The sequence below is a fragment of the Macaca mulatta genome, chromosome 6, assembly GCF_049350105.2.
Source record: "Macaca mulatta isolate MMU2019108-1 chromosome 6, T2T-MMU8v2.0, whole genome shotgun sequence".
In the NCBI taxonomy this organism is placed as follows: domain Eukaryota; kingdom Metazoa; phylum Chordata; class Mammalia; order Primates; family Cercopithecidae; genus Macaca; species Macaca mulatta.
Genome location: NC_133411.1, coordinates 46,659,698 through 46,679,793, shown reverse-complemented (window position 1 = coordinate 46,679,793; position 20,096 = coordinate 46,659,698). Strand labels below are relative to the sequence as shown.

General features: G+C 34.4%; 1 protein-coding gene across 1 annotated transcript in view; it reads left to right on the top strand.

Moving 5' to 3' along the window:
* The window catches only part of HCN1 (hyperpolarization activated cyclic nucleotide gated potassium channel 1), a 434,655-nt gene that overhangs the window by 375,299 nt on the left and 39,260 nt on the right, over positions 1-20,096 (top strand). The window contains exon 6 of the mRNA XM_015140004.3: positions 19,728-19,968. Within this exon, the coding sequence (XP_014995490.1) occupies positions 19,728-19,968 (241 nt within the window). The remainder of the gene's footprint in view (positions 1-19,727; positions 19,969-20,096) is intronic.

Below are 20,096 nucleotides of genomic sequence, written 5' to 3'. Positions count from 1 at the left end.
ATACAGGGTATTTGAAGACATAATTAAGTTACCCCAAAGCACATCAGTAGTGATGCTGGTCATTTGGATATGCCAGAGAAGCCATAAAATGCTTCAGGTGAAAAGGTGAAAGTTCTCCATTTAATATGAAAGAAAAAATGTATATGCTGAGATTGCTAAGATCTTCTGTAAGAACTAATCTTCTATTCATGAAATTGTGAAGAAAAGAAATGTGCTAGTTTTGCTGTGACACCTCAAACTGAAACAGTTACAGCCACAATCATGATAAGTGCTTAGTTAAGATGAAAAAGGCATTCAATTTGTGTGTGGAATACATGAACAGAAGTGTGTTCTGATTGACAGCAAATGTGTTCAGCACTGTCTGAGATTTCAGGCATCAACATACTCCCCACAGAGGACAGGGGATACTTTACTGATATATCTTGGCAGATCTTCAGAAGGGGCAACTTCTTTCTTCTTGTCACATTTTGACCAGTCTAACTTGCCGTATTAGTTTTTTATGGCTGCCATGACAAAATACCACAAACTGGGTGGCATTAACAATAGAAATTTATGTTTTCACAGCTCTGGAGACTGGAAGTCTGAGATCAAGGTATTGGCAGGTCTGGCTTCTTCTGAGGCTTCTCTCCTTGATTTGCAGAGGGCTTCCTTTTCTCTGTGCTTGTTCACCCCAGATGTTTATTCTGTGTGTCCAAATTTCCTCTTCTTATAAAAGGACGCCAGTCAGATTGGATTATGGCCCACCCTAGTTAATTAATTTTAACTTAATTACCTCTTCAAATACCCTATATCTAAATACATCCTGAGGTACAGGTGCTTCAACATATAAATTTTGGGGGGAGACACAATTCAACCCACAACAAATGCTAACATGTGTAATGTCCCATGAAAATCTAAAGTGAGAGATAAAAGAATGTTTAATTTATCTTAGTACTCTTGCCTGATTTTAGGGCCTGACTTGATTTCCTTAGGTCCTCATGCACATATACATGTATTGTTATGTATGAATTGTTTCCGTTGTTAAGATAAATTAATAATGAAAATTAATTTATGTGGATTCTATAATAAAATTTCAAATATAAGTTTTTACCAAATTCTCCAAGTCATTTTCTCTCAGAATTAAGTCTTCAGATGCACTCTACTATGGGTGATCTTCCCTTAATAATATTTTTTAGTTCAGCATACTTCTGGACATTTATTTGTTGTATGTGCCACTTAAAAATCAATTGCTTTTTTATCACCTCAAGTAGACTTAACTTCTATTGGGTAAATTGTTCTTACACATTGCTGCAGATGGATGTCTGGAGCTAATTGTGCTGGACCTTATAAAAATCAAATGACTGCTTTGAGCACCTGATACCACATAGTAAAGCAGAGATAAAAAGTCTCTAATGAACACTCTTCTTGTCAATATACAATTCCTTAATTTTAGTATTTCTAATTTTAATTTTTGTCTGCTTCTACATTTTTTCCTTTATAATCAAATGAAAGTGAACACTAAGAGAGTTTTGCATTATCTGCTGTTATTCTGCATGGTACCTTAACAGAACAGTATGTCCCTATGTTCTAGTAAGGCAAAGCAGTGGGACTATGCTAAGACACAATTATTTTCAAACTTCATTTGCATTTGTATTGTAAAGTTTATATGTGATTAAATACCTCAGAGACAAATTAAATGCATATGAGAACTGTAGCTACAGAAAACATTAAAAATTTTTAATTTGTACATCTCAAAATTCAGCTTACTCTGATCTGTCTTTTACAAGATATCATTTAAGCCACTTAGTAATAATTTTTTATTTTAGGCTAATTGCCATTGACTTATAACTTGAAATCTATTAATTTAGCAGTTAAAGAAATAACTTGGTTTCTAAGCAAGTAATAGTGAAAAATGCTAAAATTTGCCATTATTTAAGAGGCCATTGCAGTCTATTTCTCTTCCTGCCTATTTTTCTTAATATAACTATGGTTAACACAAGATGAAACATTTCGTGGCCACTAAAAAGAATGGCAATGTGGGTCATGCCACAATTTGGGAAATATTTTGTCGTACAAGTATAGAAAAAAGGGCCGGGCGCGGTGGCTCAAGCCTGTAATCCCAGCACTTTGGGAGGCCGAGGCGGGCGGATCACAAGGTCAGGAGATCGAGACCACAGTGAAACCCCGTCTCTACTAAAAATACAAAAAATTAGCCGGGCGCGGTGGCGGGCGCCTGTAGTCCCAGCTACTCAGGAGGCTGAAGCAGGAGAATGGCGGGAACCCGGGAGGCGGAGCTTGCAGTGAGCCGAGATCGCGCCACTGCACTCCAGCCTGGGCGACAGCGTGAGACTCCGTCTCAAAAAAAAAAAAAAGTATAGAAAAAGGAAACAAACATAGAATATACATTATGGTTACAACTATGTTAAGGTGAACTGGAGATTATTTGAAGGGAATACATGAATAAATTTCTTTCATGAAGATGACAATAAAGCTATATTTTTTAATTGTTTATTTTTAAAACTTTGTGTGGATACATAGCAGGTGTATATATTTGTGGGGTACATGAGATGTTTTAGTACAGGCATGTAATGTGACATATAAATATAATTTTTTAAGGAAAATGTGTATTCCTTTTGTTTTCAGATGCTTTAAAAATACAGTTTGGTAATTTAAAAAATACTTGATTAATCTTTCTTAATGAAATGGAAGTTAAAATGTAAATTAAGGCATCCTATGTCAATTCATCCGTCCTCCTTTTTTTACATGTAACTTCAACTCTCAAAATATAAATAATAAAAATAAGTATTTTTTACCCCTGTAATTTAATAAATCATTTTTGACATTCGTATTATTCAGGAGTTGCACTATAAGGTCTCTTCAAAATATAAGACAGATTATAGTGCAAATATAAATCCATATAAATCCTTCCTATTAGAGACGGAGAAATCATGGGAAATCTTTTAAAATTAAGACATTGAAGCAGGTGCTGAACTTACTAGTCAACACTTGAAAGATTCAAAAGATGTTTTAATTCATTAAGATCTGCTAGTATGGGCTGATTTTCTCGTATATGCAGTCAACCATCTTGCAATTTAGAAGACAAGCCACCAGATTAATATAAGTCCATTGGAAATGGTAATGGAAAAAAGTATATTTTGTAAATTGCCTTAATGTGTTTTCTTTTTTAAAAAATGGAATGTATATGTAATTTATAATTTGCTTTCCAAATTTATCATATCAATAGAGTAGCTTTGTTATGAGTTCTATGTTTTATTTCTTGACTTTGATCAAAACTCATATTTATTTTATTTATAATTATTGTATATTGAATATATATATATATATATATAGCTTTCTTTCTTAGATGTAGCTATATATATAGCTACACCTTAGATGTAGGTTTCCAGATACTTGTTAATCTAGGAGACTTGGTTTCCACGCCTGACTGCTTATTACTTGGAGTGTTTTATTAATGACAGAGATTTTGAGTCATATCCCCTAAAGAGTTATGTGAATCTGAATTGGAACCTGGCAATTCAGAAAAAATACCATAATAAGTCCACAGATTTACTGTCTTCCTCTAAATAGTAACAGAGAGGCAAATGTCATCTCTGACAGGTCATTGAAGCAATTTGTTTCTCCTTATGGTGTTTGTCTACCTGAGAGCCATGATGGGGGCAACGGCCCTTGTGATAATCTTGAGTATATTCTGTTCCTGCTCCAGATTGGTCCTACATTGTACCTACAAACTTCTTCCCACCTGGGCACCTTCTATGCACCAACTTCTGTGCTGAACACTTTATTTCTGAGCTGTCATTTCCTCGGGCACTAAGGACAGCTCCAAAGGAGTAGAAGCTTGGGGAACTTTATCACAAGATAATGATGTTTTATTTTATTTATTTTAAACATTTTCCTTAATTCTTATTTTAACTTTCTAAATTTTCTTTTTCACAAGCTTCATGTAGTGAGCTTAGAGATTATAACTGCGGATGACTTTCCTAGAGCTTTTCAGTGACATTTCTCAAAATTAACTTTGGCTAGCTTGTCATTTCCAGATATTGATTATTCTTCTTGGAAGTCTTTGCATTCAAATCTTATTTTGCCAAGCGTCAAACCAAGCCATGTTTTATTAGTCTATGGAAGTTTCATCTTCTGTTTTGCCTGTCTCTTCAAGTTATAAATAAATATTGAAAAATTTTACTCTATGTTTGTGTTGTTGAATTATTTCTAAATTAACAAAGGTTTTAAAAAATCTAGAAAAGCATTCTACCATTTTATTTTTCATTCCCTTCTATAGATCATGATTGTTCTACAGCAGTGCTTACTGTCCAGTGGAGATGTAATAGGAATCATAATTTAAATTTTCTAGTAGTTATACTAAAAAGTAAAAAAGTAAAATTCAGTGTAATAAATTTGTTAACTAAATATATCCAAAATGTTATAATTTCAACACACAATCAATATAAGAACATCATTCACGAGATAGTTTACATTCATTTTTTGTATCAAGTCTTCACAGCCTGATGTATATTTTAATACTTGCAGCACATCTTGATTTGGATGCTGAATTTTCCTCAGAAACGCTTAACCTGTATTAAACTGTAAACTGTAAACCAATTTACAGTTGAAGAAGTACATCCACCTGTCCAAGTGTCTTCAGACATAATTTAACATTTTCTGAAAACGGAATTTTATCAGTTTTTAACTTTAAACTTAACTGGGTTAAAATTAAATAAATTAAAAACTCAGTTCCTCCCTCACACTAGCCGTGTTTCAAGTGCCTGATAACCCCATGCAATTAGGAACTATTATATCAGACAAGGTTGCTCAAGGTACAGACTGTATACTTCTTAGTAGTACTAGCCTTCACTTCCTACGTGCTGTGATTTTTGACAAATGACAACCATTTTGAGACTCATTTGGTTTATCTATAAAATTGGGTTAATAATGTAACTACAGGTTGAGCATACCTAATCTGAAAATACAAACCTCTAAAAACTCTAATATCTGAAACTTTTTGAGCACTGACACGATGCCACAAGTGAAAAATTCCACACTTGACTTCATGTGACAGGTTGCAATCAAAAGTTTGTCTCACATACAAATTATTTTAAAATATTGTATAAAATTACCTTCAGGCTATATGTTTGAAGTATACATGAAACGTAAATGAATCTCATGTTCAGAGTTGAATCCCAGCCCAAGATTTCTCATTTGGGATATGCAAATATTCCAAAATAAGAAAAAAATCAGGTATCTGCCACATTTCTGGTCTCAAGCATTTCACATAAGGGATTCTTAACCTGTATTTCATTGGGTTGTTGTTATAATTACATGAGAAAACACAAAGCATTTAATAAATGTTAGTGAATATAATCATTGTTGTCATTATACTACATTTAGACCAGTGGACCCTTTAAAAAAATCTAAGAAAAGCTGTCATCTGTTTCATATAAGACACAAACACAGTATTCACCTATTTGCATATAATTTCAGTGGGTTCAGGAAAGCCACCCAAAGCCCATTAACACCTTAGTTAAGTGTCCGTAGGCTCCATGATTACATTTTAAAAATTAATAATTGTTGTATAGTTCCAGCTACCAAGACTCCAGTTTTCCCTTAAAACATTTATGACTATGTCATGGAATTATTAGAGGAAATGAGTTCATATTAACCAGGATGCTTATTTACCAATATAATGCTGAATCATTTAGTTATGCCTCAAGATCACATTTGTTTTCTTCCATATTTACCGTTTACACTAATTTTCTTGTGAGGCACAGAGGAAATGCTTCTTATTTACCTGACATACAAATGAATGTATATAATTGAAGATAAAGTTAATTTTGTATGCAAAATAAACATTATTTTTCTTAGTTTTCAAAAAATTTTGACTATCGTTAAAGCAGTTATCTTTGCACAGCAAAATTTGAATCATATACAATAAAATGCAAGATTTTAAAAATATACCTTAACTAGAACCATGTATGTTTAAATAATCCCACAACAGTAAACGTATTGCCATTAAATGATCTGCCATAACAATAGGTATGTGTGTAAAATGTGGCATTCAAGCTGGTTTAAAATGTAAATTGTCTAAGAAATACATTTAAGCAAAAAAATAGATATTAGTCTCAAATGGGCAAAATTTTAGATTAAAGAAGCTGTAAGATGCTAAAAGCAACTCTCTTTTTTACATTTTGAAGTATACACTATTGCAAAATATAAAGCTGTGGGTTATTTCTACATGCTAAGCTTTCATGACTTTTATCCAGATAACAGGGAGGCCCCATGGTGGGGTGAAATGAGCACAGTTAGTTTTCTCTACACATATTCTAGCTCTGTGGCCTAGGCAATACTTTTCCTTTCTCTAAGAACCACTTTCTTCTTCTGCATATGTTGAAGAAATAAAACAAAATTTAAGTTTATTGTTAGGTTGTTTTTTTCCCAGGAATAAGTGAGATATAATATGCGAACTACCTGGCTAAAAATGGGGGGTTAATAAAACAAGTTCCCATCCTCTTTCTATATCCCTAATTTGTAATCAAAATAAATTACAAATGTTATTTTGGGGCTGTGTAGGGAGATCCAGAGATACCACTGAGGAAACAAATAGACAGAAACATTTATTTATTTGAAAGGAAGGTATAAAGGGCATTCATTGACGAGCCACAAAGAAAATGTTCAGTTTGATGACACTGTCCCCTGAGATATAAGACATGAATCCCCCAGCAGACAAGAACAAATACTGGTCTCCCTTTCTTTTCTTGCAGTTCGTTGGTTTAGTGTCCAAAGATCTCAAATTCTATTGCTTTAAGAAGCCAGTCAGATAGCCTAATTGTAGGAAGTAGCAAGATATTACATACAGATGGTACAGATGTTGTTTTAAAAACTGTGACGAATAGAAATGTACCTGCCATGTATGAAGGGATTCAGATTCAGATTTTTAAAAACCATTCAGATTTTTTTATTGTTTTTCTTTCCTTCTTCTTCTTAAACCGAAGTTTTTTTTTTAATTTATTAATTATTATTGTTATACTTTAATTTCTAGGGTACATGTGCATAACGTGCAGGTTTGTTACATATGTATACTTGTACCATGTTGCTGTGCTGCACCCATCAACTCGTCAGCACCCATCAACTCGTCATTTACATCAGGTATAACTCCCAATGCAATCCCCACCCACCCCCCTCCCCATGATAGGCCCCGGTGTGTGATGTTCCCCTTCCTGAGTCCAAGTGATCTCATTGTTCAGTTCCCACCTATGAGTGAGAACATGCGGTGTTTGGTTTTCTGTTCTTGTGATAGTTTGCTAAGAATGATGGTTTCCAGCTGCATCCATGTCCCTACAAAGGACACAAACTCATCCATTTTTATGGCTGCATAGTATTCCATGGTGTATATGTGCCACATTTTCTTAATCCAGTCTGTCACTGATGGACATTTGGGTCGATTCCAAGTCTTTGCTATTGTGAATAGTGCCACAATAAACATATGTGTGCATGTGTCTTTATAGCAGCATGATTTATAATCCTTTGGGTATATACCCAGTAATGGGATGGCTGGGTCATATGGTACATCTAGTTCTAGATCCTTGAGGAATCGCCATACTGTTTTCCATAATGGTTGAACTAGTTTACAATCCCACCAACAGTGTAAAAGTGTTCCTATTTCTCCGCATCCTCTCCAGCACCTGTTGTTTCCTGACTTTTTAATGATCGCCATTCTAACTGGTGTGAGATGGTATCTCATTGTGGTTTTGATTTGCATTTCTCTGATGGCCAGTGATGATGAGCATTTTTTCATGTGTCTGTTGGCTGTATGAATGTCTTCTTTTGAGAAGTGTCTGTTCATATCCTTTGCCCACTTTTTGATGGGGTTGTTTGTTTTTTTCTTGTAAATTTGTTTGAGTTCTTTGTAGGTTCTGGATATTAGCCCTTTGTCAATGAGTAGATTGCAAAAATTTTCTCCCATTCTGTAGGTTGCCTGTTCACTCTGATAGTAGTTTCTTTTGCTGTGCAGAAGCTCTTTAGTTTAATTAGGTCCCATTTGTCAATTTTGGCTTTTACTGCCATTGCTTTTGGTGTTTTAGACATGAAGTCTTTGCCCATGCCTATGTCCTGAATGGTATTCCCTAGGTTTTCTTCTAGGGTTTTTATGGTATTAGGTCTAACATTTAAGTCTCTAATCCATCTTGAATTAATTTTCGTATAAGGAGTAAGGAAAGGATCCAGTTTCAGCTTTCTACTTATGGCTAGCCAATTTTCCCTGCACCATTTATTAAATAGGGAATCCTTTCCCCATTTCTTGTTTCTCTCAGGTTTGTCAAAGATCAGATGGCTGTAGATGTGTGGTATTATTTCTGAGGACTCTGTTCTGTTCTATTGGTCTATATCTCTGTTTTGGTACCAGTACCATGCTGTTTTGGTTACTGTAGCCTTGTAGTATAGTTTGAAGTCAGGTAGCGTGATGCCTCCAGCTTTGTTCTTTTGACTTAGGATTGTCTTGGAGATGCGGGCTCTTTTTTGGTTCCATATGAACTTTAAAGCAGTTTTTTCCAATTCTGTGAAGAAACTCATTGGTAGCTTGATGGGGATGGCATTGAATCTATAAATAACCTTGGGCAGTATGGCCATTTTCACGATATTGATTCTTCCTATCCATGAGCATGGTATGTTCTTCCATTTGTTTGTGTCCTCTTTTATTTCACTGAGCAGTGGTTTGTAGTTCTCCTTGAAGAGGTCCTTTACATCCCTTGTAAGTTGGATTCCTCGGTATTTTATTCTCTTTGAAGCAATTGTGAATGGAAGTTCATTCCTGATTTGGCTCTCTGTTTGTCTGTTACTGGTGTATAAGAATGCTTGTGATTTTTGCACATTAATTTTGTATCCTGAGACTTTGCTGAAATTGCTTATCAGCTTAAGGAGATTTTGGGCTGAGACAATGGGGTTTTCTAAATATACAATCATGTCATCTGCAAAGAGGGACAATTTGACTTCTTCTTTTCCTAACTGAATACCCTTGATTTCTTTCTCTTGCCTGATTGCCCTAGCCAGAACTTCCAACACTATGTTGAATAGGAGTGGTGAGAGAGGGCAATGTATAGCCTTCAGTTTACCACCTGACAATCAACAAATGTCCATGTCAGTCTTTCCAAATGTATGTAACTCAAAAAAACAAATTGTTGGTTAATGTCTAAACCTTCAAGATTTGTGGTTATTCTAGATTTGTGCAAAGGTTAAGGTGGTTTCTCAGAATCCATCAAAACCCCAAAGTAGCTAGCCAGGCTGCCCTGGGATACCATAGTTCCTCCTCTTGCAACCATGTGGTTACTGGCAGACTACATAACATCTACAAAATGGGGCAGTAATACTACCTAAGACACAGGATTGTTGGAGGATAAAATAAATTAATATTTGTAAAACATTTAGACAATACCTGAAACCCAGCAATAACTCAATAAATGTTGTCTCTTCTTTTTATTACATTAATTCTTAGAATTATCTTTGCCTAAGAAAAACTCCCTAAACATACCGGCTGCTGTTCTGATTATAAAGAATTCAAGCTACTGAATTGGAAAGAAAAAATGGGATATTTGGAGCACTTTTTAATAGGATGTTCTAGTAGATGAGTTTCACGTGGTATAGATTTGCTTCCATAGATTTATTTGTTTCTAAAGTCAATAAAGAAACCTCCAGGTAGGGATGTCTTTTGAATGTCTGATGTAAGTTCTTAGAAGGAAGATCTTATATGCTCTGTATAGTCTAAAAATATAGGGTGTGTTGGAGTGTAGAAATTTAGCAATGTAACAGCAGCTCTATTTTGTTAAGATTACTCTATGATTCATTTGTGTAGTGGTGGAAATTATATTTATAGCTACCATGCTTAAAACTTTTCAGAAACATACTGTTTAGAATAATAATAATGTAAAATGGAGCTGAATTAGATGTTTCACAAAATGGAACTTTATAAAGTGGTGTTTAAATTATCAATATAAAGTTATAGTGCTAAAGGAACCTTAAAGTTTTGCTATTCTTTTTTATAATAACTAAATGAGATATTGCTTAAAATTTCTTAAAGTCTCAGAGTATTTAGTATTCCAAAATACAGATTTGTGATTAACATAAATCCTTCTAGAAACAATCTGAATATATCAAACTCATTTTTTTCTGGAAGTTCTAAAGCTAAAAAAAGAGGAAAAAAATTATCAACAAACCAATTACAATAAAAGATACTACTTAGAATGAAAAGGCAAGCCACAGATGGGGAGAAAGTATTTGCAGTGCATATCCCCCAAAAAAGAACTCATGTCAAGTGTTTATGAAGAACTCTTACCATAGAAAAAGGGGGAAACTCTTTATTGCGCATCTCACAAAACAGGCTATTCATCTGACCAAAAAGCTTAAGAAAATGTGCTTAATGAGGATACTAATGGGAAAATGCAAATTAAAACTACAATGAGAAAAAAACACAAGTGCAAAAAGCAAAACAGTGAGATATATCTGCTTACCCACCAATGGCTAAATGATAAAATCAAATTTTGCCAAAGATGTGGGACAGCTGAAACATTACATGTTGATGGAATGAGAGAAGAATAATAGAATCATCTAGGAAAACTTTCGGCAGCAACTGTAGTGAACCAAATGCTTATTCCACTATCCAGAAATTCCAATATAAGGTATATACTCAAGATAAATCAGTGCATAAGGTGCTTCAAGAATGTTCCTCCCAGCTTTTAATTTTTAACTGATGTTTATTTTATTGACCTAAAACTGGAAACATCCCAAATGCCATGAAGAGTAGAATGGATAAATAAATTGTAGTATAACCATAAAATGAAATATAGCCTGAAATTTAAAAAGAATGATCTTCCACCATACAACAGTTAGCAATCACATTAACAGAATGGTGAGTAAAAGAACAAAGACACAAAAGATTACATAGTATGCGACCTCATTTATGTGAATTTCAAGAACAAGCAGAACTGCTCTGTAGTGATAGAAATCAGAATAGCTAGAACCTCTTGGTTGACTAAGATAAGGCAAAAGGAGCCTTCTGAGAAATTGTCTGTATTTGAATCCAGCTGGTTATACGGGTGCATGTATTTTTTTAAAAAAATCACTTAAAATTTGTGTACACTTAGGATTTGTCCACTTCAAATTCTGTTGTAACTTAAAAAGAAACTCCCTACACTGTGACTAAACAATGAACATGAATAATCCTGTCATATTTTAGCAAAATAATGGGAAGGACTACTGTAAGCAAATACTTTTATATCTAAAATAAATAGACATCATGTCAACCAAAGAACAAATAACAGGATTCTTTATTGCTGTTTCATTCTTGTATTATGCTGCTTCATTCTTGTATATAATATATAAAATTCGATTTAAAATCTTAGCACTACCCTTTAGCAGGGTTACTGTTTGCCAAATGAAAAGCATCCTCAAGAGGGCGTTGCATAAGAAAAATCTTCACCCAAGTGTGTGAGTGAATGTTTAAGAAGACTTAAACAACCATTCCATTTGGTTGAAAGGTGGATCTCAGAAAAATCTGACATAAATATTTCTATCTCATGTCATCTTTTAAGACAGCTTCTTAATGAATACAAATATATGTACACCTTGGTTTCCAACGTGGACTCTTCTTTATTACAAAGATTTTTTCTAACTTGAAATATTTGAGGAAATAATTCGCAGCGTTTCCCATCTGAGCTTATTTACTTGGCTTCCCAGTGTGTAGCCCACAGCTAGAAATTTGAGAAAGCTGTTGATGAACTTTGAAGGCAAACATTCCCTCCAGGTTCCAAGGCGACCAGTGTACTCTTCCTTCGCAATTACTGCTCTGTCTGAACTTTTCCTCAGAGGAATAAATAAAGCTGCAGGTCTCATGCATTTTCAATGAGAAACCTTATGCAAAGAATTTTACCAAAATCACATTCTGGCATTTCTTCAGTCAACACTTTTACATCGAACTGTTCCTTTTATGGGCAACATACTCTCCATGGATCATAACACTTATGCCATAATTATCAACACTAAAGCAACAAGTCCACTCCAGAGAACTTAATATTGTTTAACTTCAAAATTATGTTATTTCTGCATGGGTATTTATACCCAATATTTCTTATGACTTATTTTAGCAAAATAAAATGTCAGCAAATTTATCAATTCCCTTCTCAGATGTTTAAACAAATTTTCTAACATAAGCTGATTGCAAATGTAGGAAGAAATTGAACCAGTGTATTTTAAATAGTAACATTTGAAATCCACCCTTTTGCTAGTGGGCAACTTGAGATGTTTTAAAATAAAAACCATATTGATGCTATATAAATTATGTAATAATATTCCTTGGAGATAGAATTTCTTTGGAACAACATTTTTGTTTCTCCGTCATTTTTTGGTGTCTTTAATAAATGAAAATATATTTCTAACTTTGAAATAATTATAGATTTTTTAACTGTCATTTTAAGTTCAAGCTTACATGTGCAGGATGTGCATGTTTTTTAAATCGATGAACATGGGGGTAATGGGGGTTTGTTGTACAGATTATTTCATCACCCAGGTATTAAGCCTAGTATCCATTAATTATTTTTCTTGATTCTATCCCTCCTCCCATCCTCCGAGAGGCCCCAGTTTGTGTTGTTCCTCTCTATATGTCCATGTGTTCTAATTTAGCTCCCACTTGTAAGTCAGAACATGAGGCTTTTGGTTTTCTATTCCTGAATTAATTTGCTAATGATAATAGCCACCAGTTCCATCCATGTCCCTACAAAAGACATGATCTCATTCTTTTTTATGTCTGCATAGTATTCCATGCTATATATTTACCACATGTTCTTTATCCAGTCATTCATTGGTGGACATTTGGGTTGATTCCATGTCTTTACTATTGTGAATTGTGCTGAACATACACATGCATGTGTCTTTATGATAGAACAATTTATATTCCTTTGGGTATATACCCGGTAATGGGATTCCTGGGTTGAATGGTATTTCTGTCTCCAGGTCTTTAAGGAATCACTACACTGTCTTTCACAATGTCTGAACTAATTTATGCTCCCTTCAAGAGTGTATAAACGTTCCTTTTTATCCACAACATCACCAGCATCAGTTATTTTTTGACTTTTTAATAATAATCATTATGACTGATGTGAGATGGTATCTCATCGTGTTTTGATTTACATGTCTTTAATGATCAGTGATGTTGAGCTCTTTATCATATGCTTGTTGACCTTATATGTCTTCTTTTGAGAAGTGTCTGTTCATGTCCTTTGCCCACTTTTTAATGGGGTTGTTTGTATTTTTCTTATAATTTTGTTTAAGTTACTATAGATGCTGGCTATTAGGCATTTGTCAGATACATAGTTTGCCAAAATTTTCTCCCATTCCGTAGGCTATTTACTCTGTTGATAGTTTATTTTGGTGTGTAGAAGCTCTTTAGTTTAATTAGTTCGCATTTGTCAATTTCTGCTTTTGTTGCAGTTGTTTTTGGGATCTTCATTATAAAATCTTTGCTTGTGCTTCTGTCCTGAATGGCATTGGCTAGGTTATCTTCCAGGGTTTTTATAGTTTTAGTTTTTACATTTAGTCTTGAGGCAGTAATAAATAGCTTACCAACCAAAAAAAGTCCAAGACCAGATGGATTCACAGCTGAATTCTACCAGATATACAAAGAAGAGCCAGTAGCATTCCTACTGAAAATATTCCCAAAAATTGAAAAGGAGGGAGTCCTCCCTAACTTATTCTATGAGGGGAGCATCATCCAGATACCAAACCTGGCAAAGAAACAACGAAAAAAGAAAATTTTAGCCCAATATCCTTGATGAACATCGATGCAAATGTCCTCAACAAAATACTGTCAAACGGAATCCATCAGCACATCAAAAAGCTTATCTACCACAATCAAGTAGGCTTCATCCCCGGGATACAAGGTCAGTTCAACATACACAAATCAATAAATATGATTAATCACATAAACAGAACTAAAGACAAAACCACATGATTATCTCAATATATGCAGAAAAGGCTTTTGATAAAATTCAATATCCCTTCATGTTCAAAACTGTTAATAAATTAGGTATTGAAGGAACATACCTCAAAATAGTAAGAGCCATATATGACAAACCTATGGCTAACATCATACTGAATGGGCAAAAGCTGAAGTATTCCCTTTGAAAACCAGCACCAGACTAGCATGTCTTCTCTCACCACTCCTCTTCAACATAGTTTGGAAATTCTGGCCATAGCAATTAGGCAAGAGAAGTAAATAAAGGGCATCCAAATAAGAAAAGAAGAAGTCAAGCTATCCCTGTTTGCAGATGACATGATCTCATGTCTAGAAAACCCCATTATGTAAGCCTAAAACTTCTTAAGCTGATAAACAACTTTAGTAAAGTCTCAGGATACAAAATCAGTGTACAAAAATTGTGTCAGCATTCCTGTACACCAACAGTCAAGCTGAGACACAAATCTCAGAAGACATTCCATTCACAATTACCACAAAAGGAGTAAAATAACTAGGAATACAGCTGACAAGGAAAGTGAAGGATCTCTACAAGGAGAGTACAAACCACTACTCAAAGAAATAAGAGATGCTACAAATGAATGGAAAAACATTCCATGCTCATGGACAAGAAGAATCAATATTGTTAAAATGGCCATACCACCCAAAACAATTTATAGATTCAATGCTATTCCCATTAAACTACTACTGACATTCTTCACAGAACTAGAAAAAACTGTTTTAAAATTCTTATGGAACTATAAACTAGCCCAAATAGCCAAGACAATCCTAAGCAAAAAGAACAAAGCTGGAGGCATCATGCTACCCAACTTCAAACTATACTAAAGGGCTACAGTAACCAAAACAGCATGGTACTGGTACAAGAACAGACTCATAGACCAATGGAACAGAATACAGAAATAATTATAGATTTTTATTAGTAAACAAAAACTTGATAAAAAACATTTATCTGAGGTTGAAAATGCATTATATATATACAATTTGTCTTCTTATGACAGACTACAGTTATTAACTCCACAGCAAATAAACAGACACATTCCCAGCCTGCTGCTTAACCCCAGACTGCACTATGGTATGACTGTTTTCAAGTATTTACTAGGAGATCTTTTTTAAATTAACTTTTAAATGAGTTAAATTAAAGAAAATATGCTTTACATGCTATGACAAAATATCATATTTTCTTAACTATGAAGAGCAGTAATTAGATCTTTAATAAGCTTTTTATTTTTAAATAATTTTATATTTACAGATGTCTTAATTCATTTTTCATTGCTATAAATGACTACCTGAGGCTGAGTTATTTGTAAAGAAATTGATTTGTCTTACAATTCAGCAGCCTATACAAGATGCATGGCACCAGCATCTGTTTCTAGTGAGGACCTCAGGAAATATTCAATCATGGTGGAAGGGGAAGGGGAGCCTGCATGTCGCATGATGAGAGAAGACGTGAGAGAGAGAGAGAGTAGGTGCCAGGCTCCTTTTAGCAATCAGCTCTCATGGGAACTAACAGAGTGAGAACTCACTCATTAACTCAAGGACAGCACCAAATCATTCATGTGGGTTCTTCTCCCCCATGACTGAAACACCTCCTCCCGTGCACCACCTCCAATATTAGGTCAGATTCCAGCATGAATCGTGGAGTGCTAAGCATCCAAACTATGTAAGCAAAAAAGCTTCAGAAATAGTATGGAGAATTCCCATATACCTCACATCCAGTTTCCCCTGTTTTTAATACCTTATAACTACAGTTATGACTCAAAATTGATACATTATTATTGAAAGTCCAAACATCATTCAGATTCCCTTAGTTTGCTTTAAAGTTCTTTTTTTCTGTCCTAAGATCCCATCTAGGATACCACATTATGGTCAGTTGTCCTGTCTCCTTAGTCTCCCTTTGTCTGGGACAGTTTTTTCCAAATGTCCTTGTTTTTGATTACCTTGATCATCTTGAGGAGAACTGGCCAAATATTGCGTAGAATTTTCCTAAATTTGGGTTTGCTGATGGTTTTGTCATAATTAAACTGGGATTATGGGTTTGTTGTAGGAATGCCACAAAAGTAAAATGCCCTTCTGATTACATCATACCAAGAGTACATGCTACCAACATGATTTAGCACTGTTGATATTAACATTGATCGTCTGACTTGAGGTGGAGTTTTTCATGTTTCTCTATTGGAAAGTTACTACTTTTCCCCTCTTTTCCTTATTGTATTGTTTGAAGGAAGTCCCCATGCTCAATGCTCAGCCCATCCTTAAGGGTTTGGTAATTATTCTCCAACTTTTTGAGGCAGGAATGCTTATATGAATTATTTGAAATTATTTTGAATTTAAAGAGAAAGTTTATGTGTTATCCCTGACTTTTTAGTAGTTTAGCCAGTCATCTAGATTTGTATGTGATCTTGGTTATGTATTTTATACTTTGGGTTTAATCCAATACTTTTTGTTGTTGTTACTCAAATTTTTCCAGCTTTGTTTGACTATTGGTAGCTCTTTCAGTTGGCCCCTGTGTCCCTTTGAAATACCTTCATTACTGTGGGGTTTTTGTTCGGTTTCATTTTGGGGATTGGTCTTTCTGTTTGTTTTTTCATTTGTTTTTAGCATGTACATACTTTCTTATACTACAAAATGTTCCAGGAAAGAAATAATTGCATTTTTTAAAGTGCCAGCATAAACTTAATAGTCTGGAGCAACTTATTACTAAGATCAGAACCATGTGTTTGCCTTCCTTAGCAAGCAACCTTTCCTCAATTTAATGCATATAGATAATACTCCTAACTCAGATCTGATATTTTGATAAAAAGAGATAATTATAACAAGTGCCATAAGTAATCTGAATGAATGTTAGAGTTAGTAATTGTGTGTTTTATTTACCTCAATGTGCCATAAGGAAAGGTGATTGATTAAAAATATTTTTTTAAAGTTTTGCTTCATTCTATACTTACATGATTGTTTCTATATACTAGACATCCTCAAAAAAAGCAGTTTTCATGGGAGGATGAAAGACTTTTAGAATCCAAGAAGATTCTGTCTCATTACCTTTTTTCTATCATATCTTTGTTAGAATTTACAGTTTTAATCAGGTAATACTCCTGGGAAGTAAAAGTTTTATGAAGGAAGAAAACATTAATAGATTTCTTCAAACAAAAATATGAAATTATTCCAGGAGTATTATAATAAATGGAGTTCTAACAGAAACACCTGGATATGCAATGTATCATTAACAAGTTATTCATAATTGCAATTATTTCCTAAAATAAAAAATGAGAGATCAGTGAAGTGAAACATTTGCATAGTTCAAATCAAGGTACAAACATGAAGGGATTCTCTATTTTTTTGTATGAAAAATTATTTTCTCTATAATCTGAGTCATTTTCAATTTCCTACACAGTATTATTCTACGTCATTTTATATGTGAAATAATTAACTCTCAATCAATTAATCTAGCTATTTTCATGACATAGCTCTGTCTTCTTTTAACTCCACATCACTTTTTATCTTCCTGTTGTTTTGTATAGAAATATTTGGAACAGTAAAAACAAATTTTTTAATGCAGAAGACTTGTCTCTCAATCCATTTGCTTGAGAAAGCTGAGTTTTAAGTAACCATCTCCCAACGAGAATAAAATTAGTGTTTGTGAATACATTTTTACAACTGAAACTCCACCTTCCTCCCTTCCTTTCTCCCTCCCTCCCTGCCTTCTTTCCTTCCTTCATTCATTCATTCTTTCCCTCCCTCCTTCCTTCCTTCTTTCCTTCCTTCCTTCCTTTATTCTTCCTCCCTCCCTCCCTGCCTCTGTTTCTTCTTTAATCCATTCCTTCTTTCCTTCCCACCTGCTCCCTCCCTTCCTCCCTTCTTTCTTTCCTTCCTCCCCTCCTTCATTTCTTCCTTCTCCACTGCTTCCTTTATATGCATGCATATTTATTCAGTACTTACTACTTACTGAACGTTATTATAGACCCACACTCCATGCATCAGATAAAATTATCACACATTTCCCTAGATACAGTCAATCATGGACTCAAGTGTATATTTTGGCCTGAATAATGCTGCACTAAGTACCACATTTAATATCTTTCTCTTGTCTTCACTGCTAAGTTCACTTTCTGATTATTGTTGCTTATTTGTGTATATTTTCTCATCTTTCATGAAGCTCCACTATTACAGACATTGTTATTCTTAACTAAACTCACAAAATATTGTTGAGAATGAAACACCTTTTCTTCCACGGTAGATCCAAAATGTTGTGCCTTCTGTATCAGCTGGAATTCTTTATCTATCCTGGATAGTATTAGGTCATTTGATGAAATAAGATCATGGAAACTTTCTTTCTCAGTCTTGGAATTTATGGGTCTGTATAGCATATTTCCCCAAGGCAGAAGATAGAGTTCTCAGACTCTGTTACTACCTATGATTCTTTGTGCCTTCTTTTCACCTCTTCGCAGACATGACCAATTTCTGTGCCTCTTAAACAAAATCACAAATGCAGTCCCAACCTTTTGTGGGGCGACTCATTGGTAAGGAAATTTCTGAGAAGTGGCTTTGTGGCAAAATGTAGATTTCCACTGTCTATTCTGTGTCACATAACTGATTTGCATGATTAAAAATGTTTGATTCCACATTTCTGTTTTCATCCAGAGGGACAAAAATATGTTTAATCTTGACCAGAATCCACAGGATGAAATCAAACATACAGATCTCCTATTTAAGAACTGACCTGCTCCTGGAATAAAACAAACAAGTCAGGAAAAGGCAAATATGTCCTCCCTCTAGCCCATCATTTGCAATGGAATCCCAAGAGTCTATAGAAAGAACGACTTCTGATTCTAGCCCAGACACCAACTGAATTTATAATTTTAATTTTTGGTTTTTTTTTTTTTTTTTTTTTTTTGAGATTGAGTCTCACTGTGTTTTCCAGGCTGGAGTACAGTGGTGTGATTTCTGCTCACTGCAATCTCCGCCTCCTGGGTTCAAGCAATTCTCTGCCTCAGCCCCCCGATAGCTGGGATTATAAGTGCCCGCCAGCATGCCCACCTAATTTTTGTATTTTTAGTAGAGACAGGGTTTCACCATCTTGACCAGGCTGGTCTTGAACTCCTGACCTCGTGATCCACCCGCCTTGGCCTCCCAAAGTGCTGGGATTGCAGGCATGAACCACTGTGCCTGATGAATTTATAATTTTAGATTAGAGTCTCCTTTGTGTAACCTTTTTCTGTAATATCCATTGTCCTCACTCTAATGTGAATGACATTAACAAAAAAAAAACATCAAAATGCTTTTGTCTGGTAGTTGGGCCCAGACAAAATGGAGCACAGAAGCAGCAATGTCATAGCTAATAGGAAGTGATATGGCTTTCTTTCTTCATAAATAAAAGATAAAATGAAGAATAAAATACATTCACATTTTAGAAGTTTTAGCTTCATATACACAATAGTAAAGAAATGGGAAGTTTTAAAAGATGAGATTTTCATATATTGAATTAACATTTATCGAACATCTAATATATTCTTATACTACACTAGGTTCTGGGAATACAAATATTTCAACATCAAAATAAAACGCAATCCTGACTGTAATGTGATGTGCATTACTATAATTTATGAATTTTTGTATCTAAATTTAAATTGCAATGTTATGCTATATCTATTTTTTAAATTTCAGCATGTTTTTCTTCCAGATATGATTAATATCTCTCTTAATATTTGTTTACTCTTGACATCTTTAGGAGATAGTCAACTTCAACTGTCGGAAACTGGTGGCTACAATGCCTTTATTTGCTAATGCGGATCCTAATTTTGTGACTGCCATGCTGAGCAAGTTGAGATTTGAGGTGTTTCAACCTGGAGATTATATCATACGAGAAGGAGCCGTGGGTAAAAAAATGTATTTCATTCAACATGGTGTTGCTGGTGTCATTACAAAATCCAGTAAAGAAATGAAGCTGACAGATGGCTCTTACTTTGGAGGTTAGTAAAAAAGATGCAACTAAGATAAAATCTAAGCTGCTTGAGATTTGTGTCTTTAAGAATTTTGGAGATGTCAGCATGTCACTTTGTTGGTTTTGAATGTAAACCTGTATGTGAATTCTGATAAA